This window comes from Mus musculus, chromosome 3, assembly GCF_000001635.26.
Source record: "Mus musculus strain C57BL/6J chromosome 3, GRCm38.p6 C57BL/6J".
Taxonomy (NCBI): domain Eukaryota; kingdom Metazoa; phylum Chordata; class Mammalia; order Rodentia; family Muridae; genus Mus; species Mus musculus.
Genome location: NC_000069.6, coordinates 102,904,260 through 102,923,452, shown reverse-complemented (window position 1 = coordinate 102,923,452; position 19,193 = coordinate 102,904,260). Strand labels below are relative to the sequence as shown.

The 19,193-nt window shown below is 34.4% G+C and overlaps 1 protein-coding gene across 2 annotated transcripts in view; it reads left to right on the top strand.

Moving 5' to 3' along the window:
• The window catches only part of Sycp1 (synaptonemal complex protein 1), a 117,602-nt gene that overhangs the window by 12,648 nt on the left and 85,761 nt on the right, over positions 1 to 19,193 (top strand). For both annotated transcript variants that reach the window (NM_011516.2, XM_006501229.1), the window contains 7 exons: positions 383 to 452; positions 992 to 1,065; positions 2,816 to 2,924; positions 7,555 to 7,649; positions 8,113 to 8,297; positions 9,965 to 10,032; positions 14,486 to 14,547. In NM_011516.2, coding sequence (NP_035646.2) covers positions 383 to 452; positions 992 to 1,065; positions 2,816 to 2,924; positions 7,555 to 7,649; positions 8,113 to 8,297; positions 9,965 to 10,032; positions 14,486 to 14,547 — 663 coding nt within the window. The remainder of the gene's footprint in view (positions 1 to 382; positions 453 to 991; positions 1,066 to 2,815; positions 2,925 to 7,554; positions 7,650 to 8,112; positions 8,298 to 9,964; positions 10,033 to 14,485; positions 14,548 to 19,193) is intronic.

Sequence of the window (19,193 nt, the reverse complement as noted above, 5' to 3'; positions counted from 1 at the left end):
CTTTGCTGTTGTGCAGTATTATGTGATGTTAGGCATTCTGTCATAATTACATGCATATATATTTAAATATATAAAATATTAAAAATATAGTTTGTATGTATGTGTGTGGTTGTGTCTGCCACAGTGTGCATATAGAGATTGGAGATGGTTTTTTATTTGTACTATATAGATTCCGAGGATCAAACTCTGGCTGAAAGGTATCATATTGGCCTCATTATAGGCACACCTTATATTTTTTTAGTAAATTATTGTTACAGTGGTTTCATTTTTCAAAGGTGTATTAATTTATATCTAAAGATTATGAGGTAAAATTTACTAATATTTTCAAAGTTTAAAAAGTATTTAAAAAGTCTCATTTTAAAAGTTAAATTTTGTATTCTAGAAAATGATACTAGCTTTTGAGGAACTTCGTGTGCAAGCTGAGAATGCCAGACTGGAAATGCATTTTAAGTGTAGGATTCCTATTTATATTTTCATGTTGCTTCTCTGCTACTTTTATTTTTAGATTTTTGTTAATATTTGTGTCTCTTTAATCTGATACACTCAACTATTGTATATTTCATATTATCTTTGCTTCTGAAAGCCCCTCAAAATCTTATTGGTGGTAGGGAATTAATACTTGTTACATTTTCTTTTGGTTTTGAAACTACTTTATCTATAAAACAAAATTTATTATGGCTTATATTAATTTTTAGAGGCATAGTTTTACCTTTTGTATTTCTTGGTAAATTATTAAGGTATAAATATCTAAGGTTTGTTATTTTACATAAGTAAGTACTGTTATAAGAGCTGTAGGATTTTAAGTTATAAGTTTGATAGTGTATACAGTCACTATTTTATTAAAAAGAATTGGCAACAAGAAAATACAAGTTTTAGTGTACTAGAAACTTGTGAGGTATAACTTTGAGAAAAATGAAATATTTAAATTTAGTTGGCAATGAAAAAGCTATGCAATTATGTTAAGACAAGGTTTATTTATTCTTTTTTAAAGTAAAGGAAGATCATGAAAAAATCCAACATCTTGAAGAAGAATATCAGAAGGAAGTAAACAACAAGGAAAATCAGGTTTTAAAAAATAACTCACTATTTCTATTCTTTTAAAATTAATAATGTTTATATATATTTATGAGGTACAATGTGATGTTTTGGTTTATGTCTATATTGAGTAGTGTTCCTATTAGGTTAGTTAGTATATCATATCCATCACTGAGATTAATGCTATATTCTTTACATTTGTTAACTCATAAAATACCTACTATATCAAAAGCATTGTTTTTGCAGACATATGAGTAATTTATATAAAAAGCTTATATATAAAGCTAAAGATACACACACACACACACACACACACACACACACACACACACATATATATATATCTTTAGCTTTTTGCTTAGTCAAATTTATTTTCATGATTCCATTAGACACTCATTGGAAGGTTAGCCCTGAGTATTGAATTAATGAATTTACAATGTTTATATCATTTTACATTGCTGAAAAAATATGAGAAATTTTATTTAAAAAACCTAATAAAGATAATCATTAACAACTCATTTCACATTTAGCAGTTTATTTTGAAATTAACTCTCTTTAACACTAATGAAACTAAAAAATTCTGTTGCTTCTTTCTATTAATATCACATAGTAGAAGACTTGTAAATGGTAAGTCTATATTCTCTGATGTTTGCAAGAATATCAATTTTAGGTTTGTATTATGCAATCTCTTTTTCATGCAGTTCATCCTGGTCTGAACCTTAACAATTTGGATTATAATTGTTTTGTGGCTTTTTAGAGATAAAGTTTCTGTTACTTTCGTGGCTAATTTTTAGGTGAAAATTTTTTTTTTTAATTTGAATCTTTAACTTTTGCTGTTTCTTACATCTGAATACTTTTGGTTATCTATATCAAGATTTATCAATAGTTTGTCTTCTTAAATCAGCCTAGAACAACCATTTCTCTTTGCTTGCCTGTCTTGCTGCCTTACTTCTTTTCTGTTTTTTGAGATGGGGTCTTTCTAAATAGTCCTGGCTGTCCTAGAGCTTGCTACATAGGCCAGGCTGACCTTGAACTTACCTGTTTTTATATACTTTACGTTCTCCTACCCCAGTGCTGGGATTAAAGGTGTGTGCTTCATATCTGGCTTGCCTGATTAATTTTTATATACCGACTCATTTTAGCCCTTCGAAAGTTTTACTACTTTCCACGAGACTGATTTAGATGTTCCTTCCCTAGACAGGCTTTGTGGCACATGCCTAAAGTTTCAGCAAGACAGCTGGGTCTCTGTGAGTTTGAGGTCATTCTGGTCTACATAGAACTCCAGACTAGTAAAGAATACAGATAACTCTATTCAGAAAAACAAACACAAAAAGATAAAAAAACAAAACAAAAAACCCTAATACAAATACTGTCAAAAGATAGCTTCTTTCCTGATTTTGATAACATTTTTGTTCTATTACTGATGATAAGGCTCAGGTGTAGTTGTTTGTGTGAATGCTAAGTTTCTTAAAGGTGAGTTTTCTCATTTCTGTATATTCAACGTTAACAATTTCTGGTGCTCATAATATTTATTGAGTGAATTAATTTTTATTATGTACTTTCTCTTTAAAAGTTTGAAATGAGTAGTTCAATATTGAATATAGTATCCAGGTTTACTCATTCATTCAATAAATATTTATTTTATAAGCATGCATTAAATGATATACACACTATTTAAAACATATAAAATAAGTATATATAATTATAGGTGATAATAAATGCTAAGGTGCTAATTTTAACTTTTTCCATCTACAATGTTTTTTTTTTAAATTTATTTTAGGTATCAGAACTGTTGATCCAAAGTGCTGAGAAAGAAAATAAAATGAAAGATTTAACATTTCTGTTAGAGGAATCCAGAGATAAAGCTAATCAATTAGAGGAAAAAACAAGTAAGAATACATATAAAAATATGAGAGTGTGACTTATGTTTTCTTTTTCTTCTAAATTTTTGAGTTTTGTCACAATTTTTAATGATGCTTTCTATTGCTTTTCTCTTACACTTTGTTTGGATCAGTTGAAGGAGGGCATAATTGAATCACTTGGAGATCTATATCAAAGCACAGATGCTCTTCTTTTCTCTTTTTTGTACTTTTAATCTTCAGTTTCAACAACATGCTATGAAAAGACATTATTTTTAGTTGTTTTGGACAATGCATTTTTGCATATATGATATACAAGGTACAGTTTTGGTTAATGTACATATTGTCTATTGATGACTTGTAATTAGTATTTTTGTCATCATTACTTTATGATGGGTGTTCTAGTTTGGGTTCCTGTTGCTCAAACAACAGGACCAAAAGAAAGTTGATGTACACCTATAGATCATAGTTCATCACTGAGGGAAGTCATAACAGGAACGAAAGCAAGAGCAAAAGCTGAACCTTGAAAAGAAATTGCCTATGATTTGCTTTCTAGCTTGTTCCCAGGTCATGTTCAGCCAGCTTTTTATTATACAACACATGATTTGTCTGCAATTGCACTATCCACAGTGGTCTAGGGCCACATAAGGAAATTAGCAATCAAGAAAAACCCCACAGACACGCATGCCTACAGACCAGTCTGTTAAAGCAATTTTTCAGTTGAGGTTCTCTTTCTCCAGGTGTTGACAAAAAACAAAACAAAACAAAACAAAAACCCTCCAAAACTAAACAGGACAACAGGCCCTTTCATAGTCCCTTTTGTTCCTTTGTTCATTTCAAGTGCTTAAAATAGTGCCTGAAACATATTTTATAAATGAATGAATCCAGATACTTTATAAATTAATGAATTTTGAATCCTCTGGGAGGAGTGTGGAAGAAGTTAATAATTTTTAGAGCAAGTTTTTTTTGAAAAGTATTGGAGAAAATTGTCAAACTTTTCCTTAGTTTATTAACAGTTTGCTAGAGATCTCTTCAAGACAATAAGAAAATATGCCTTGTACAATTCATGGAAATGTGAAGATAAATATATGTATGGTAAACTGAGGAGTGAGGCAGTTACTTAGAGAATCCAGGTGGATGAGACAGATTTATAAATGTTTGTATCTGTTGATTCAAGTGGCAAAATATTTTTGGAGGTATAATATACTGTATGAAACACCATCTATTTTCCAGAACATAGTAATGGTTTTTTGTTTTTCTATTCTTTTTTTTTTAAAGACTTATTTATTATGTATACAGTGCATGCCTGTATGCCAGAAGAGGGCACCAGATCTCATTATAGATGATTATGACCCATCATGTGGTTGCTGTGAATTGAACTCAGGACCTCTGGAAGAGCAGTTAGTGCTCTTAACTCCTGAGTCATCTCTCCAGCCCCCATGTTTTTCTATTCTTGAGAGAATTTTTTCCACTGTCTAATATACCTTAAACTCAGAGATCTGCCTGCCTCTGCTTCTCAAGTGCTGGGATTACAGGTGTGCACTACCACACTTGGCTCCTTTCTTACTCTTGGTAAAGGCCTTCATTGTAATTTATTGGAAAGAGTGGATTTTCTGATTAAGACATATTTTGAGAAAGGATCATTGGCTTAACCTGGAGTAGCCAATTATGCTGGATAGACTCCAACTTCTGCTTTCCCAACATAAGATTATAAGCATGTGCCATTTTCATCCAGCTTTTAAAAAGTGGGCTCAGGATCAAACTCAGGTCCTCATGTTTGCACAGCAAGTACTTTACTAATTGAATCATATTCCCAGCTCCCTGTGGTGGCTTGAATGAGAATGGCCCCCATAGGGTCATGTGTTTGAATACTTGTCTTTCAGTGCTTGGAACTGTTTTGGAAGGATTAGGGGATGTGCAGGCTTTGAAGTTTAAAAAGCCCAAGACATTCCCAGTTTGCTGTGTCTCAGTGCCTTGTGCTTATGGATCAAGTATTGGGATACTTGTGCTTGGGGGATCAAGTATTCAAATATATGACCTGGGGGTGGGGATGGCTGTTATTCTTATTCACCACAAGGAAGAAGACTCAATTAGTAAAGCACTCCTAGCTATTGCTCCAGTGAAATGCCTGTCTGATGCTATGCTCCTTATCCTGTTGGTAATAGATGTTAATTCTTTGCGATTGTGAGCTCCAAAGCTTTTTTGGAAAATTAGTTGCCTTGGTCAGGGAATTTTGTCTGGCAATTGAAAAATAACAGACCCTTAGTTTTCTAAAGAAAGCAGTTTTCAGGGGTGGATAGATGACTCAGTTTTTTAAAAAATTTTTTTATTAATCATTTTATTTGCTTACATTTCAAATGATATCCCCCTTCCCAGTTACCCTTCTCCCACTCCCTACCACTTCCCCCTCCCTCCCCTTTGCCTCTATGAGGGTGTTCCTCCACCCATTCTCTTACTCCTGCCTCTAGCATCCCCCTACACTGGGGCATCAAGGCTCCCCCTCCCATTGATGTTAGATAAGGCCATCCTCTGTAACATATGTATCTGGGGTCCTGGCTCCCTTCTTGTATACTCTTTGGTTTGTGGTTTAGTCCCTGAGAACTCTGGGTGGTCCAGTTAGTTGATATTGTTCTTCTTATGGGGTTGCAGTCCTCTTCATCTCCTTCAGTCCTTCTCCTAGTTCTTCCCTTGGGGTCTGCATCTGTATTGGTCAAGTGCTGGTAGGACCTCTCAGGGAACAGCCATTTCAGGCTCCTGTCAGCAAGCACTTCTTGGCATCAGCAGTAGTGTGGGGGTTTGGTGTCTGCAGATGGGATGGATTTCTAGGTGGGGCCATTGAATATTGTGTTTGAACATTTTAAGCTGTATTATCATAACAGGAAGCCTTAAAAATGTCAATAGTCAAGACTCTAATTTCCCAAGCAGGTGGGAATAGTAGAGTCAAAATGGTTAAATATTTTGGCATCTGGTGATGGTGAGATGATGGCTCAGCAGCTAACCAAGCTTGATGACAAATTCAGTCCCCCAAATCTGTAGGAGGGAACCCAGTTATGCAAGTTTTTTCAGATGTATGTTGTGACACATGCATGCTCCCATGCAGACACAACACAGATACTGATACACACACACACACACACACACACACACACATATAAATAAATGTAGTAAAAAATTTAAAAAGAAGCAGTAATATAGTTTGAATCCAGAAAAGATGATGAAGTTTTCCTCTTAATATTTATATGAGGTTTAAAAATGAATGGACATATAAGGCACATAGACTATTTAACTCAGACTTAGAATTTAGTAAATATTAGCTATTAAGTGGAATAAAAATCTTTTTATATAACATAGCCCACCAATAAATATAATATTAAGTGTTTATGGTAGAAATAAGAAGTGAAGATAGAAAATTGTGAAAATAAAATCATGAATAATTTCATTATTGGAATATAAATTTAAAAGTACTTTTTGTTAATTATTTTATGTTCATGGCTTATATAAATACTATTTTAACCTGTCATTTTTCTATTTTATGACTGTTAGTGAGATTTCTATTATCTTTTTTAGTGACTACATGGTATATTAGACCATATATGTACAATCATAAATTAGTGTCAGCTTTTGTATATTTATGTACTACTCAGTGTTTTGCTATTCTAAAATATTTCATTCAGGCATGGTGGTACATGTCTATAATCCTTTAAGAGTGTCAGGCAAGAGATTGCCAAGTTCCAGTTCTAGACTGGACTACATATTAATATCTAGGCTACCCTGAAATATAAAAAGTTTCAGGTAACTAGGGGATACTTGGTGAGATCTTGTCTCCAAAACAAATGCAGACAAATCCACCACCACCACCACTAAAAACCTCCAGAACAAAAAACAAAACTAAAAAAAAAAAATCCTCTAGAAACACACATTTAACATTTTAGTGTTAAATATTAATCTTTGATGGAAGCCTCATAGGGTTCTAGCCTGTGTTATAATAAGAGAAAAAAAATCCTTTTCTTCAAAACCCCAAAGACTATATCTTTGAAGACCACCTGAGGCTCAGGTTTTTGCATACTACCTATTAGTTATGATATTTATGACTTAACAGAGCCTTAGCTTGCTTCACAATGGACAAAGCCTTTTTTTATTTTCAAAACTTTTATTTTTGAGAAGGAGCATGAGCTACTCAGGCCCGCCCCCCCCCCCCCCCCAATTTTTAGACATGAGCTTGCCAAATTGTTCAGGTTGGCCTCCAACTTTTACTCTTACTTGGTCCTCCCTAGAGATAGTATTCTAGACTTGCAGTCACTCTACCTGGCTCCAAAAAATATTTGTATTGACAAATGGAATAGGAGATGGCATATATAAGCCCTTGACTCCTTGACAGCAATGTACAAATGAAAAATAAGGAATAGTTTTTTAATCTTCCTGTTAAAGCTGGGTTATATGTCTGTTTTCATTCTATTGTAATTATAAATGTAGATACTGAAAAAAATGTTCATTTGTGAGGTTTTGGGAAAAATAGTCTTATGAAATTTAGTGTGTATATGTGTATTGTTCTTTTTTTGGATTGTTTTCTAGTACAGGAAAAGGAGTAATTGCTATAGAGATCAGTTTCCCTGATAACCATTTCTACCAAACAATGCCTATCTATAATTTTATCTTTTAGAATTACAAGATGAAAACTTAAAAGAATTAAGTGAAAAGAAGGATCATTTAACATCAGAACTTGAAGATATTAAAATGTCTATGCAAAGAAGTATGGTATGATTTAAAAAATGACTAGTGACTATTGTATGGTGTGTATCACATAATCAGTTAACAAATACTATTGGATACAAGTAAAATGTATTATAACTCAGAGATTCAAATAGAAAACTTAATTCTACCTTGAAAATGCTTCTAATAAGAGCATTGGATTAAACATATCTAAGTACTAATAGAATAACTCAATCTAATAAAGAGTCATTAACAGTTCTAAGAGTGGAGAGAACTGTGTGGGCTAACTGCATGGGAAATCTCTGGAGGGATCAGAACTATAGAGAATGGTTACTTGAAATTTGATAGTTGGGGGGGGGTTGGGTTATTTCAGTATGCCAAGAAAGGGCAATGGGTAGGAGGAAGTATGGAGTGCAAAGGCAAACAAATGTAGAAATAGATGACTTAAGCCTTTAAACATTTTAGGCCTTTGCAACATTCTTTTTGTTTTGTGTTTTGTTTCACTTAGAGCACTCAGAAAGCTTTAGAGGAAGATTTGCAGATAGCAACAAAAACGATTTCTCAGCTCACTGAAGTAAAAGAAGCTCAAATGGAAGAACTCAACAAAGCTAAAACTACTCACTCATTTGTGGTGACTGAACTTAAAGCTACTACATGTACCTTGGAGGAATTACTGAGAACAGAACAGCAAAGGTGAAACAGTTTTTAAACATACAAGTAAATACATAAAAATGATTTACTTTTGATATTCAGTACCATTAAAAATCAGGCATTCTTTGGAAAAGTTCCCAAGCATGCTTTGCTGTTAAGTTATATAGACAAGTCCTTAAATGTTGGTTCAGTGGTAGGACATGTTTATTAATAGTGTGGACCAGTGCTTCTCAACCATCTAATGTTGTGACCCTTTGATATAGTTCCTCATGTTGTGGTGACCCCAACCATAAAATAATTTAAATTTCTCTTCAAAACTGTAATTTTGTGACTTATGATATTTTATATAAATGTTTTTGGAGACAGGTTTGCCAGAGGGGTTGTGACCCACAGGTTGAGAACCACTGTGTATGGATTATTAGTGTCATAGGAATAATGTCCAGGTTAAAAAATGTATTTCACTGAGGTCTGTAACCTTACTTACAATGTATTAATTTAGCAACTATCTTGGAATAAAGTAAATACCACTCTATATGTGATACTCATTTGCTTTTAACCTAAATAGTATTTATTTAAAATTAGATCAACAACTAGCTCTATTTTTCCTTGCTTTATGTGATTTTAATATAAAAGTATGTTGAGGCCTAGGAAATTATTTTTGTCCTGTTAGCATGATCAATTTAAATTTGGCAGAATAAATGAGAGGAACAAATTTCTCTCCAAACTTATATCCTGGATATACTTAATTTTTCTTTTCTACTGTACATAGTGAGGAGAAAAATGTAACCTTTTAAGGTCTTCTATTATATATTTCTGATTAACTTGTCAAGGCAATTTGTAAATAATAAAATTATAAATTACTGTAGAATAATGTGTTCCAATTACCTTAAATTTTTTTATTTACTAAAAACTAAAAAAAAAACAAAAAAACTTTATGTGTATGGGTGTTTTTGCCTGCATGTATGTCTGTGCATCACATGCATACAGTGCACACAAAGGCCAGAAAAGGGTGTTGAATCTCTTAGAATTTGAGTTACAGACAGCTGTGAGCCCACTGTTGGGAATCAAACTCAGGTCCTCTGGAAGGGCAGTCAGTGTTCTTAGACACTGAGCCACCTCTCCAGCCCCTTATTTACTACGTGTGTGTGTGTGTGTGTGTGTATGCATGTATGCATGCATGCTTGTGTATGGAGATGAGAGAACAACTTGTAGGAGTAGGTTCTCTACTAGGCATTAAATTCAGGTTGTTAGCTTGGTAGCAAGCCCACTTACTTGTTGAGCTATCTTACCTCAGTTCTATGGTTTAAGGAAACAGAAAATAAGAAAAGCTTAAAATACATTTTTTAAATTTTGTTTTTGTTTTTCCACACGGGGTTTCTCTGTGTAGCCTTCCCTGGTTTTCCTGAAACTTGCTCTGTAGACCAGGCTGGCTTCAAAGATCTGCCTTCCTCTGTCTCCTAAGTGCTGGGATTAAAGGTTTACACTACCACCACTAGCAATTAAGATACAAATTATAAGACTTAAGATTTTAGGTAGATGTAATTATACTTATAATTTTTATTTTAAACTGCCTTATATAGATTAATACTTAATGTTTAATTACTGAATGAATCTATTTTAGATACATCAGCTGTTACATTGTGCCAGTTTTAGTTATTAGATGAATGGTACCTAAAATAATAATTTGAATTTTAAAATTTTCTCATAAGGTTGGAAAAAAATGAAGACCAACTGAAACTGATTACTGTGGAACTCCAGAAGAAATCAAATGAACTAGGTAAGATTTAGAGAGAAGTATACTTTGATAACTTTAATAACTAATTATAAAAATAAATTTGGGGTTTTTGTTAAATTTATTAAACTATTAACAAGTAGTTAAGACTACTTACTGCTCTTACAAAGGACTTAGATTTGTTTTCCTCATATGATGCTCACAACTGCTTATGATTGTAGAGTTAGGGAATCTTATTTGGCCTCTTGGACAATATGCATGCATGTGGTATTTATATATACATGCAGACAAAATATTCATGTATATAAAATAAAAATAAATATAAAAATTAGGGAAAAATTCTTATTGAATAGAGAATATTTCAGTTGAAAAAAGCTGTTATGTTTCTTTATATGGTTTAGAGATGTCTTAATATAAACCTGAGATGTTTGTGTGTGTGTTTTTTTTAAATTTTAGAATTCAAAGGCCTGAATAATCCTAAGGGAAATGTTGATTACATTTCAATTGAAGAAACAATTTTTGAGGCAGGATCATATTTCATATTTCAGACTGGTCTTGAAATCTTGGTCCTTTTGCCTCATGAATGCTGGGATTACAGGAATGCATTACTTCCTGGATTGATTTGTTTGTTTCTTTATATTTTTCTTAGGGTCTTGCTATGTAGCTCCAGCTGGCCCAGTACTCTCTGTGTAGACCGGAGTAGTCTTGAACTTGCAGCAGTCTTCTTGCCTCTGCCTCCTAAGTGCTGGTATTACCAATGTGCACCATCACACCTGGCTCATCCTTCTATTTTGTGGATTCTATTTTGTTTTAGTGGAGTTGGATCATAAAATATTTTTAGGAAAAATGATTTTATATTGTATAATACTGTTAAAATTCAAGAACTTATACAATAAAACAGTTTTATAATTCTGTGAACTTACGATTAGGTAGTTAGCTAATTATAAGTCTATGCTCATGTTTATTAGGTTGAATATATGCAAATGTAGACAAAAGATAAAACAAGTTGTTTTTCAATTTCTATTAAAAGGTATTTTTAACTACTATATCTGAATTGACAGGTGTTTATGTTATTTTAATAATTTTCTATAAAATTTTATATTAATTTGAATATTTATACCGTTAGTTGACTTACTTGTACAGCTAAAACAATTACAAGTAATACTGCTTAGTAATAATGCTTACTTAACATTTCATAAGTAGTTAGCTCCTAGGTTGATTTCCTTTTTTAAAAAATATTTTTAAAAGCATATATTAATTATAATCAGTGTGACATTTTTATACATTGTAAATTTTGATCACATTTACCTTTGCTTGTGCCCCTCCCATTTCTGATAATCTTGCTTTTTCCAGCTAGCCTTTTTTTCTAGTTTCATGGTCTCTTTATGTGTGTGTGTGTGTGTGTGTGTGTGTGTGTGAGAGAGAGAGAGAGAGAGAGAGAGACTGACTTAATGAGTTTCATTATAGTGTTTAGAGGAGTGTAGGTGACTGTGTTTATTGGAGCATAAGTACCTTATTCAGTGATTTATTACTGAATAAAATTTCTGTGCTATCATATCAGATTTGGTTGAAGTATTGAACCATATTGATGCCTTTCCTTTTGTAGTCCTTACTTTCCCACTGTAGATTGATACTTGGTTATCTAACCTTGCAGTGTCCAGATAATTTTATTTATAACTTTACTTCTTAGCATAATTATGATGGCATAACATTTGAGAGCAGAGACAGGTGGACCTTTGTGAGTTCAAGGCCAACCACGTCTACATAATGAGTTCCAGGACAGCCAGGGCTATATAGACAGACCCTGTCTCAGAAAACCAGCTATCTGGGCATTGCAATAGTTATGCATGCTTTTAATCCCAGCACTAGAGAGGCAGAGGCAAGTGGATGAGTTCACAGACAGCCTGGTCTACAGAGTGAGTTCTAGAATAGACAAAGATACAGAGCTAATCTATGTCTTGTAAAACCAATCCCCATGCTTCCTCCACCAACAAAAAACACCAACCAACCAACCAGCTAGCCAACCACCCCCACAAAACCCAGTTATCTAGCCAACCAACCAACCAACCAAAACCCAAATATAATAGTTAAAGACAATTTCTTTTATCTAATTAAAAAATTCCTTCAGAATACAAAGTATTATTTTTAAATTGTTGCACTTACCTACTGTCTTTAGAATTGTAGAATGTTGTAGATTAAGGAATAGTATTAAATATCTTTAAATATCTTTATTGCATATTTATAACAGCTTTTTACTACTAAGTGTCTATTATATATCACATTGTAATTTCAATACTTTGCCATACTAGAGTATTATGAGAAGTTTGTATAAGGAATTTTAGAACTGAAACAGCATTATGTGTATTGTGGGAACATGAAAGTAAAACACTGTGCTCTTGAGAAATCTTTAGTTACTAAGAGGGAAAGGTTAAAGACATAAAATAAAGCCATTGGGGTAATAGTATCCAGAATGAGGGAGTATGCAAAAATTATGTTAAACTAAAAAGTGAAAATATCAAAACTTCTAATTTAAGTTATATTTATGATCAATATGATAATACATATTTATATTACAGTTTTTAAAAGGTAAATATATATTCTTTTTTAAAAATTTGTTTTATTTTTAATTTACTTTTTGCACTCCGTATTCTATTCCCTGTCCTGTATCCATCCTTTGACTGTTCTACATCCCACACCTCCTCCCCACCCCACGCTGTCTCCACATGGATGCCCTCATGCCCCACCCCACCCCACCTGACCTCTAAACTCCCTGGGGCCTCCAGTCTCTTGAGGGTTAGGTGCATCATCTCTGAATGAACACAGACTCAGAAGTCCTCTACTGTATGTGTGTTGTGGAGCTCATATCAGCTGGTGTATGCTGCCTGGTTAGTGGTCCAGTGTTTGAGAGGTCTCAGGGGTCCAGATTAATAATACTTATTCATATTTTTACATATTTATGTATTTGAGGTAAATGCTCAGTTTTCTTATTGAATGTTAATGTTGGTACCAAAATGAAGCAAAAGAGTAGGAAAGGTACTAAGGAAGAGTTAGATATTATGAGTAGATTTTAAGTATAGAGATTTAAGTAAGTAGATTAAGGTATAGAGAGGCTTTGGGTAGTTGTGTTGATAGAATGTTGAAAGTACTGTGTATAGGAGTGCAATTTAAAAATTACATGTTAAGAGCACTGGCTGCTCATTCGGAGATCCCAGAAATCACATGACAGCTGATACCCTCTTCTGTCTTGCAGGTATACATGTAAATAAAATACTCACATGCAAAAATAAGTAAATCTTTAAAAAATATTTAAAAAGTGGGAAGATTATGCTGAAAAGATTTTATAAAATTAATACTGAGCCGGGCGGTGGTGGCGCATGTCTTTAATCCCAGCACTCGGGAGGCAGAGGCAGGTGGATTTCTGATTCAAGGCCAGCCTGGTCTACAGAGTGAGTTCCAGGACAGCCAGGGCTACACAGAGAAACCCTGTCTCAAAAAAAACAAACAAAAAAATTAATACTGAATTCATAGAAATAACAATAAGCACTGTAAAGCACCACTTTTCCTGGTAGCAAGAAAGAAAGCTGTAAAAGCAAGAAAATAGGTGTAGGAGTTAGAGAAGAAATATGAATAATGCAAGGTCTTGGTAATTTAAGGTGGAGAAAACAGTAGGGAATGTTTCATACAGTCAAATATGACCCAGTTACACAATAAGACTGAGAATGACATTACAAAGTGCCTATTGTTGGATTTTGAGGTCATAAAATTATTAATATCATGGAAATAGTTATTAGTTTTACATAGAGTTAAACAATATATAGTTAATAAGCAGGAATTTAAAAGATAATATGAGAAATCAGATAGCTTGAAAGGGCAGAGAAGTTAATCAGGTATCTTTGGTTTTGTATTTATATGGGATGCTTGGTGGGATAGAAAATAAGGATTTCTCTGCACAGAGTTGGTATGATTTAGAACAGATAAAGTTACAGAAGAAGAGGATATTGAAATGCAAAGTGCAATGATCAGAATGAATTTGAAAGAAGATCAATTCTTTTAAATTGGAAGAGAAAGTAATAAGCCAGATAGATTCAGGAAGTAATGAGTTTGGAAAGAAAAGGTACACACCCCATTCCAAATTATTTTATGTAGACTCATTGTTTATTTTGCTTTCATGAGTTTTGGATTCGTTTGGCTATGAGTTAACCTAGAAACATAAGTGTTAATATTTATCTATTATTACTTTTGCATAGTTGATTTAGACTCTATATAAGCTTCCTTAAGTGTGTTAGTCTATCTTTTTTGAGGGGTGTGTGTGTTCATTTAGCAGGAAAATAGTAGTAGTTGCTCCTTAGGCTTTATATCCTGTTTAGCCATAGGTTTTTGGCCTGATAATGGTGCCAGATATGGGTTGATTCTTCTTTTTAAATGTCATTATTGCTTATTTCTTCTCTTTCCTGCTTTTTAATCCAGCTATCAACACATTTTATTTTGTTTATTTTAGAAGAGATGACTAAATTTAAAAATAACAAAGAAGTGGAACTTGAAGAATTGAAAAACATATTGGTAAGTATATATTCTTTCTTAATAACATCCTGTAATTACTTTAAAAATAAATTTGAAATTAGTGGCCTATATTTTCAAACTATACATATTTCATTCTAATTTTTCTCCTAAATTTAAAAATTTTACATTTGCTTTTGAATAAAACTGCACTTTTGTATACATCTATTTTTTAGATTTTTATAAACTTTCTTGGCCAGTATGTTTACAATATTTAAATGTGTTGATAGCACACTTGAGCAAGTATGCATATTACGTTATACCACAAAGATTCAGTAAACAATAGACACATTTGTCCTACATCTTCCCAAAACTGTTTCAGGTTTATTTTTTCAGTGTGATACTGGCTATGGGTTTGTCAAATATAGTTTTGCTACACTGAGATATTATCCTTCTATACCTAATTTATTCAAGGATGTTATCATGAATAGATGTTTATTTTATCAAAGGCTGTTTCTGTGCCTGTTGAAATGATCATGTGATTTATACACTTGATTCTTTTTATGTGCTACATTATATTTATTGATTTGCATATGTTGAACCATTCTTGTATTACTGGAATGAAAACAGCTCCATCATGGTACATAGTCGTCTTATTGTGATATGATTTCGATTTACCAGTATTTTATTGAAGCTTTGAACTTATGTTAAATATTTTGGTCTGTAGTTTCCTTTTTGATGTCTTCTTATCAAGTTTTGGTAGAAGGATAATATAGGATTTGTAAAATTATTTATAAAAGTATTTAAAAATTTCTGTGAACTGCTGGGAAGAATATATATTTAATAGCCATTGGATGGGATATTCTGTAAATGTGTATTAACATTTGATCTCTGATGCAGTTTTATTATGTGTGCAGCTTATTACATGCTTTTTTTGGTCTAGACGATAAACGAACTGATGAAATTGGGAATTGAAATCACTTATATTACTACTATATCTTGGTCTGTCCATACATTTGTGTCCAGTAGATTATGTTTTATGAAGTTGGGTGCACTAATATTTGATGTACATTTATCTCCAATCATTATATCTTTTTGTTGGATTATCACCTTTATTAATTTGTAGTGACCTAGTTTTTGACTTGATGTCTGCTTTTTCAGATACTACTATAGGTCCCCTGCGTGTTTTCAGTTCCTACTTGCTTAATATGTCTTAAAAACTTGCTTAAAAAACTTAGGTTTTTTTTTTCATATTAATTTATCTTTGCCACTTAAGTGTGCTTCTGGAAGAGAATAGTTTTGTTTTTCAATCCAGTAATTTAATACATGGCTTTTCAACAAAATGGGTATAAGCAAAAATATGTAGAAGGCATTTTGATGATATGAAATTCAGCAAAACAATAGTAAGTTCTCTACTAGGGCCTATTATATTTTTAGTCATGGGTTTTTCCACTAGGTTTACCATACTAGGCAAGAAATCAGTCCTTGGACCAGGTTTCATACCTAATCACTTGGCTATCCCTATAACTGAGGTTATCCATATTGTGCACTTATAGACACATCTTGGTAGGCAGGTCAGTATTTTAATATGCAGGGTTTAGTGCTGGGAGAGAGACCATTGATGTCTTTTACCTAGGAACATGTATTTTCTATCCCTTCTAATTAAATTTGGTTTCTTGGGTTGGAAGATTTTAGGCTTTCATATAGATTTTCATGTACTACTTATTTTGGATAACTCCTCAGCCACCAGCTCATTTCTCTATCTCTGCTACCCATCCACGACTGATTTATTCTCAATGAATGTGTTTACCCTTTCTTTTTACTCTGAAATACTACTTCCACTATCCTCTATAGAAATGGCTTAGTAGTAATAAATAGTTTTTTTTTTTTTTTTTTTTTTTTTTCCCGAGACAGGGTATCTCTGTGTAGCCCTGGCTGTCCTTGAACTCACTCTGTAGACCAGGCTGGCCTGGAACTCAGAAATTCGCCTGCCTCTGCCTCCCAAGTGCTGGGATTAAAGGCGTGGGCCACCACCGCCCAGCCCATAAATAGATTTTATAATGATAAATTTCACCTTCAATTTTCATAATACCTATTTTTATTTTATGCCTATGTGTGAATGTTTACATGTATATATGTGATCCACATGTATATTTACGTGTCTGCAGAGGCCAGGAGAAGGCATATGATTCCCTGGAACTAGAGTTACAGATATTGAGAGTCTCCATGTAGGTGCCATAAACTATTCTTTACTATTTCTATGCTGTTTTTGTCTTCTCTGAAGACCTTAAGAATTGCTCTTTCCATGTCTGTGAAGAGTTGAGTTGGAATTTTGGTGGGGATTGCATTGAATCTGTAGATTGCTTTCAGCAAGATGGCCATTTTTACTATATTAATCCTGCCAATCCATGAGCATGGGAGATCTTTCCATCTTCAGAGATCTTCTTCGATTTCTTTCTTCAGAGACTTGAAGTTCTTGTCATACAGATCTTCCACTTGCTTGGTGTCTTAGTCAGGGTTTCTATTCCTGCACAAACATCATGACCAAGAAGCAAGTTGGGGAGGAAAGGGTTTATTCAGCTTACACTTCCATACTGCTGTTCATCACCAAGGAAGTCAGGACTGGAACTCAAGCAGGTCAGGAAGCAGGAGCTGATGCAGAGGCCATGGAGGGATGTTCTTTACTGGCTTGCCTCCCCTGGCTTGCTCAGCCTGCTCTCTTATAGAACCAAGACTACCAGCCCTGAGATGGTCCCACCCACAAGGGGCCTTTCCCCCTTGATCACTAATTGAGAAAATGCCTTACAGTTGGATCTCATGGAGGCATTTCCTCAACTGAAGCTCCTTTCTCTGTGATAACTCCAGCTGTGCCAAGTTGACACAAAACTAGCCAGTACAATTGACCCCTTGTCAACTTGACACACAAAAACATCACTAGTAAGCCTCAACCCTTACAATCTTATTCATCCCCATTCTAAATAACTTTAAAAGTCCCACAGTCTTTACATATTCTTAAATTTTCAATCTCTTTAAAATATCCATCTCTTTTAAAATTCAAAGTCTTTTTACAATTAAAAGTCTCTTAACTGTGGGCTCCACTAAAACAGTTTCTTCCTTCAAGAGGGAAAATATCAGGGCACAGTCACAATCAAAAGCAAAAGTCAATCTCCAACCGTCCAATGTCTGGGATCCAACTTACGATCTTCTGGGCTCCTCCAAGGGCTTGGGTCACTTCTCCAGCCATGCCCTTTGTAGCACACGCGTCATCCTCTAGGCTCCAGATGCCTGTACTCCACTGCTGCTGCTGCTCTTGGTGGTCATCTCATGGTACTGGCATCTCCAAAACACTGCACTTCAGTCCTGGGCCATCAATTGCAACTGAGGCTGCACTTTCACCAATGGCCTTCCATGGCCTCTCACAGTGCCAAGCCTCAGCTGCTCTGCTCAACTCCTTCATGCCTTCAAAACCAGTACCACCTGGGTGACCCTTACATATTACCAAGTCCTGCTGCAGCAGGGGTACAACCTTGGACATCTCTGGAACACAGCCTCTTTGTGCTTTCAGAAAACACTTCCCAGAAGATGTCACCTCAATGATGCTGGTCTCTTCTTAATCACCGCTAATTTCTTAGCTCCAGCTAACCAGCATCAATAGTCCCAGTAATGCAAAGTTTTTACTTTGGTAGTTCTGGTATCTTGTTAATCACAGCTGATTCTTCAGCCCCAGCTAACCAGAACTACAGAATCTTCACATTCAAAACAGCAATGGCCCTGAAAAGAGTCTTTAATTTTCCCTCTGAAATTTCACAAACCAGACCTCCATCTTCTGCAGTGTTCTCAACATTATCTTCCAAGCTCCTACACAACATCCGACAGAGCTCTTAACAACTGATGGTTCTTCAAGCCCAAAGTTCCAAAGTCCTTCCACAGTCCTCCCCAAAACATGGTCAGGTTGTCTCAGGAATACCCCACTCTGCTGGTACCAATTTGTCTTAGTCAGGGTTTCTATTCCTGCACAAACATCATGACCAAGAAGCAAGTTGGGGAGGAAAGGGTTTATTCAGCTTACACTTCCATACTGCTGTTCATCACCAAGGAAGTCAGGACTGGAACTCAAGCAGGTCAGGAAGCAGGAGCTGATGCAGAGGCCATGGAGGGATGTTCTTTACTGGCTTGCCTCCCCTGGCTTGCTCAGCCTGCTCTCTTATAGAACCAAGACTACCAGCCCTGAGATGGTCCCACCCACAAGGGGCCTTTCCCCCTTGATCACTAATTGAGAAAATGCCTTACAGTTGGATCTCATGGAGGCATTTCCTCAACTGAAGCTCCTTTCTCTGTGATAACTCCAGCTGTGCCAAGTTGACACAAAACTAGCCAGTACACTTGGTTAAAGTCACACCAAGATACTTTATATTATTTGTGACTATTGTGAATGGAGTTGTTTCCCTAATTTCTTTCTCAGCCTGTTTATCCTTTGAGTAGAGGAGGGCTACTGATTTGTTTGAGTTAATTTTATATCCAGCCACTTTGCTGAAGTTGTTTATCAGGTGTAGGAGTTCTCTGGTAGAATTTTGGGTTCACTTAAGTATACTATCATATCATCTGCAAATAGTGATATTTTGACTTCTTCCTTTCCAATTTGTATCCCTTTGACATTTTGTTTTCTAATTGCTCTGGCTAGGATTTTGAGTACTATCTTGAATAGATAG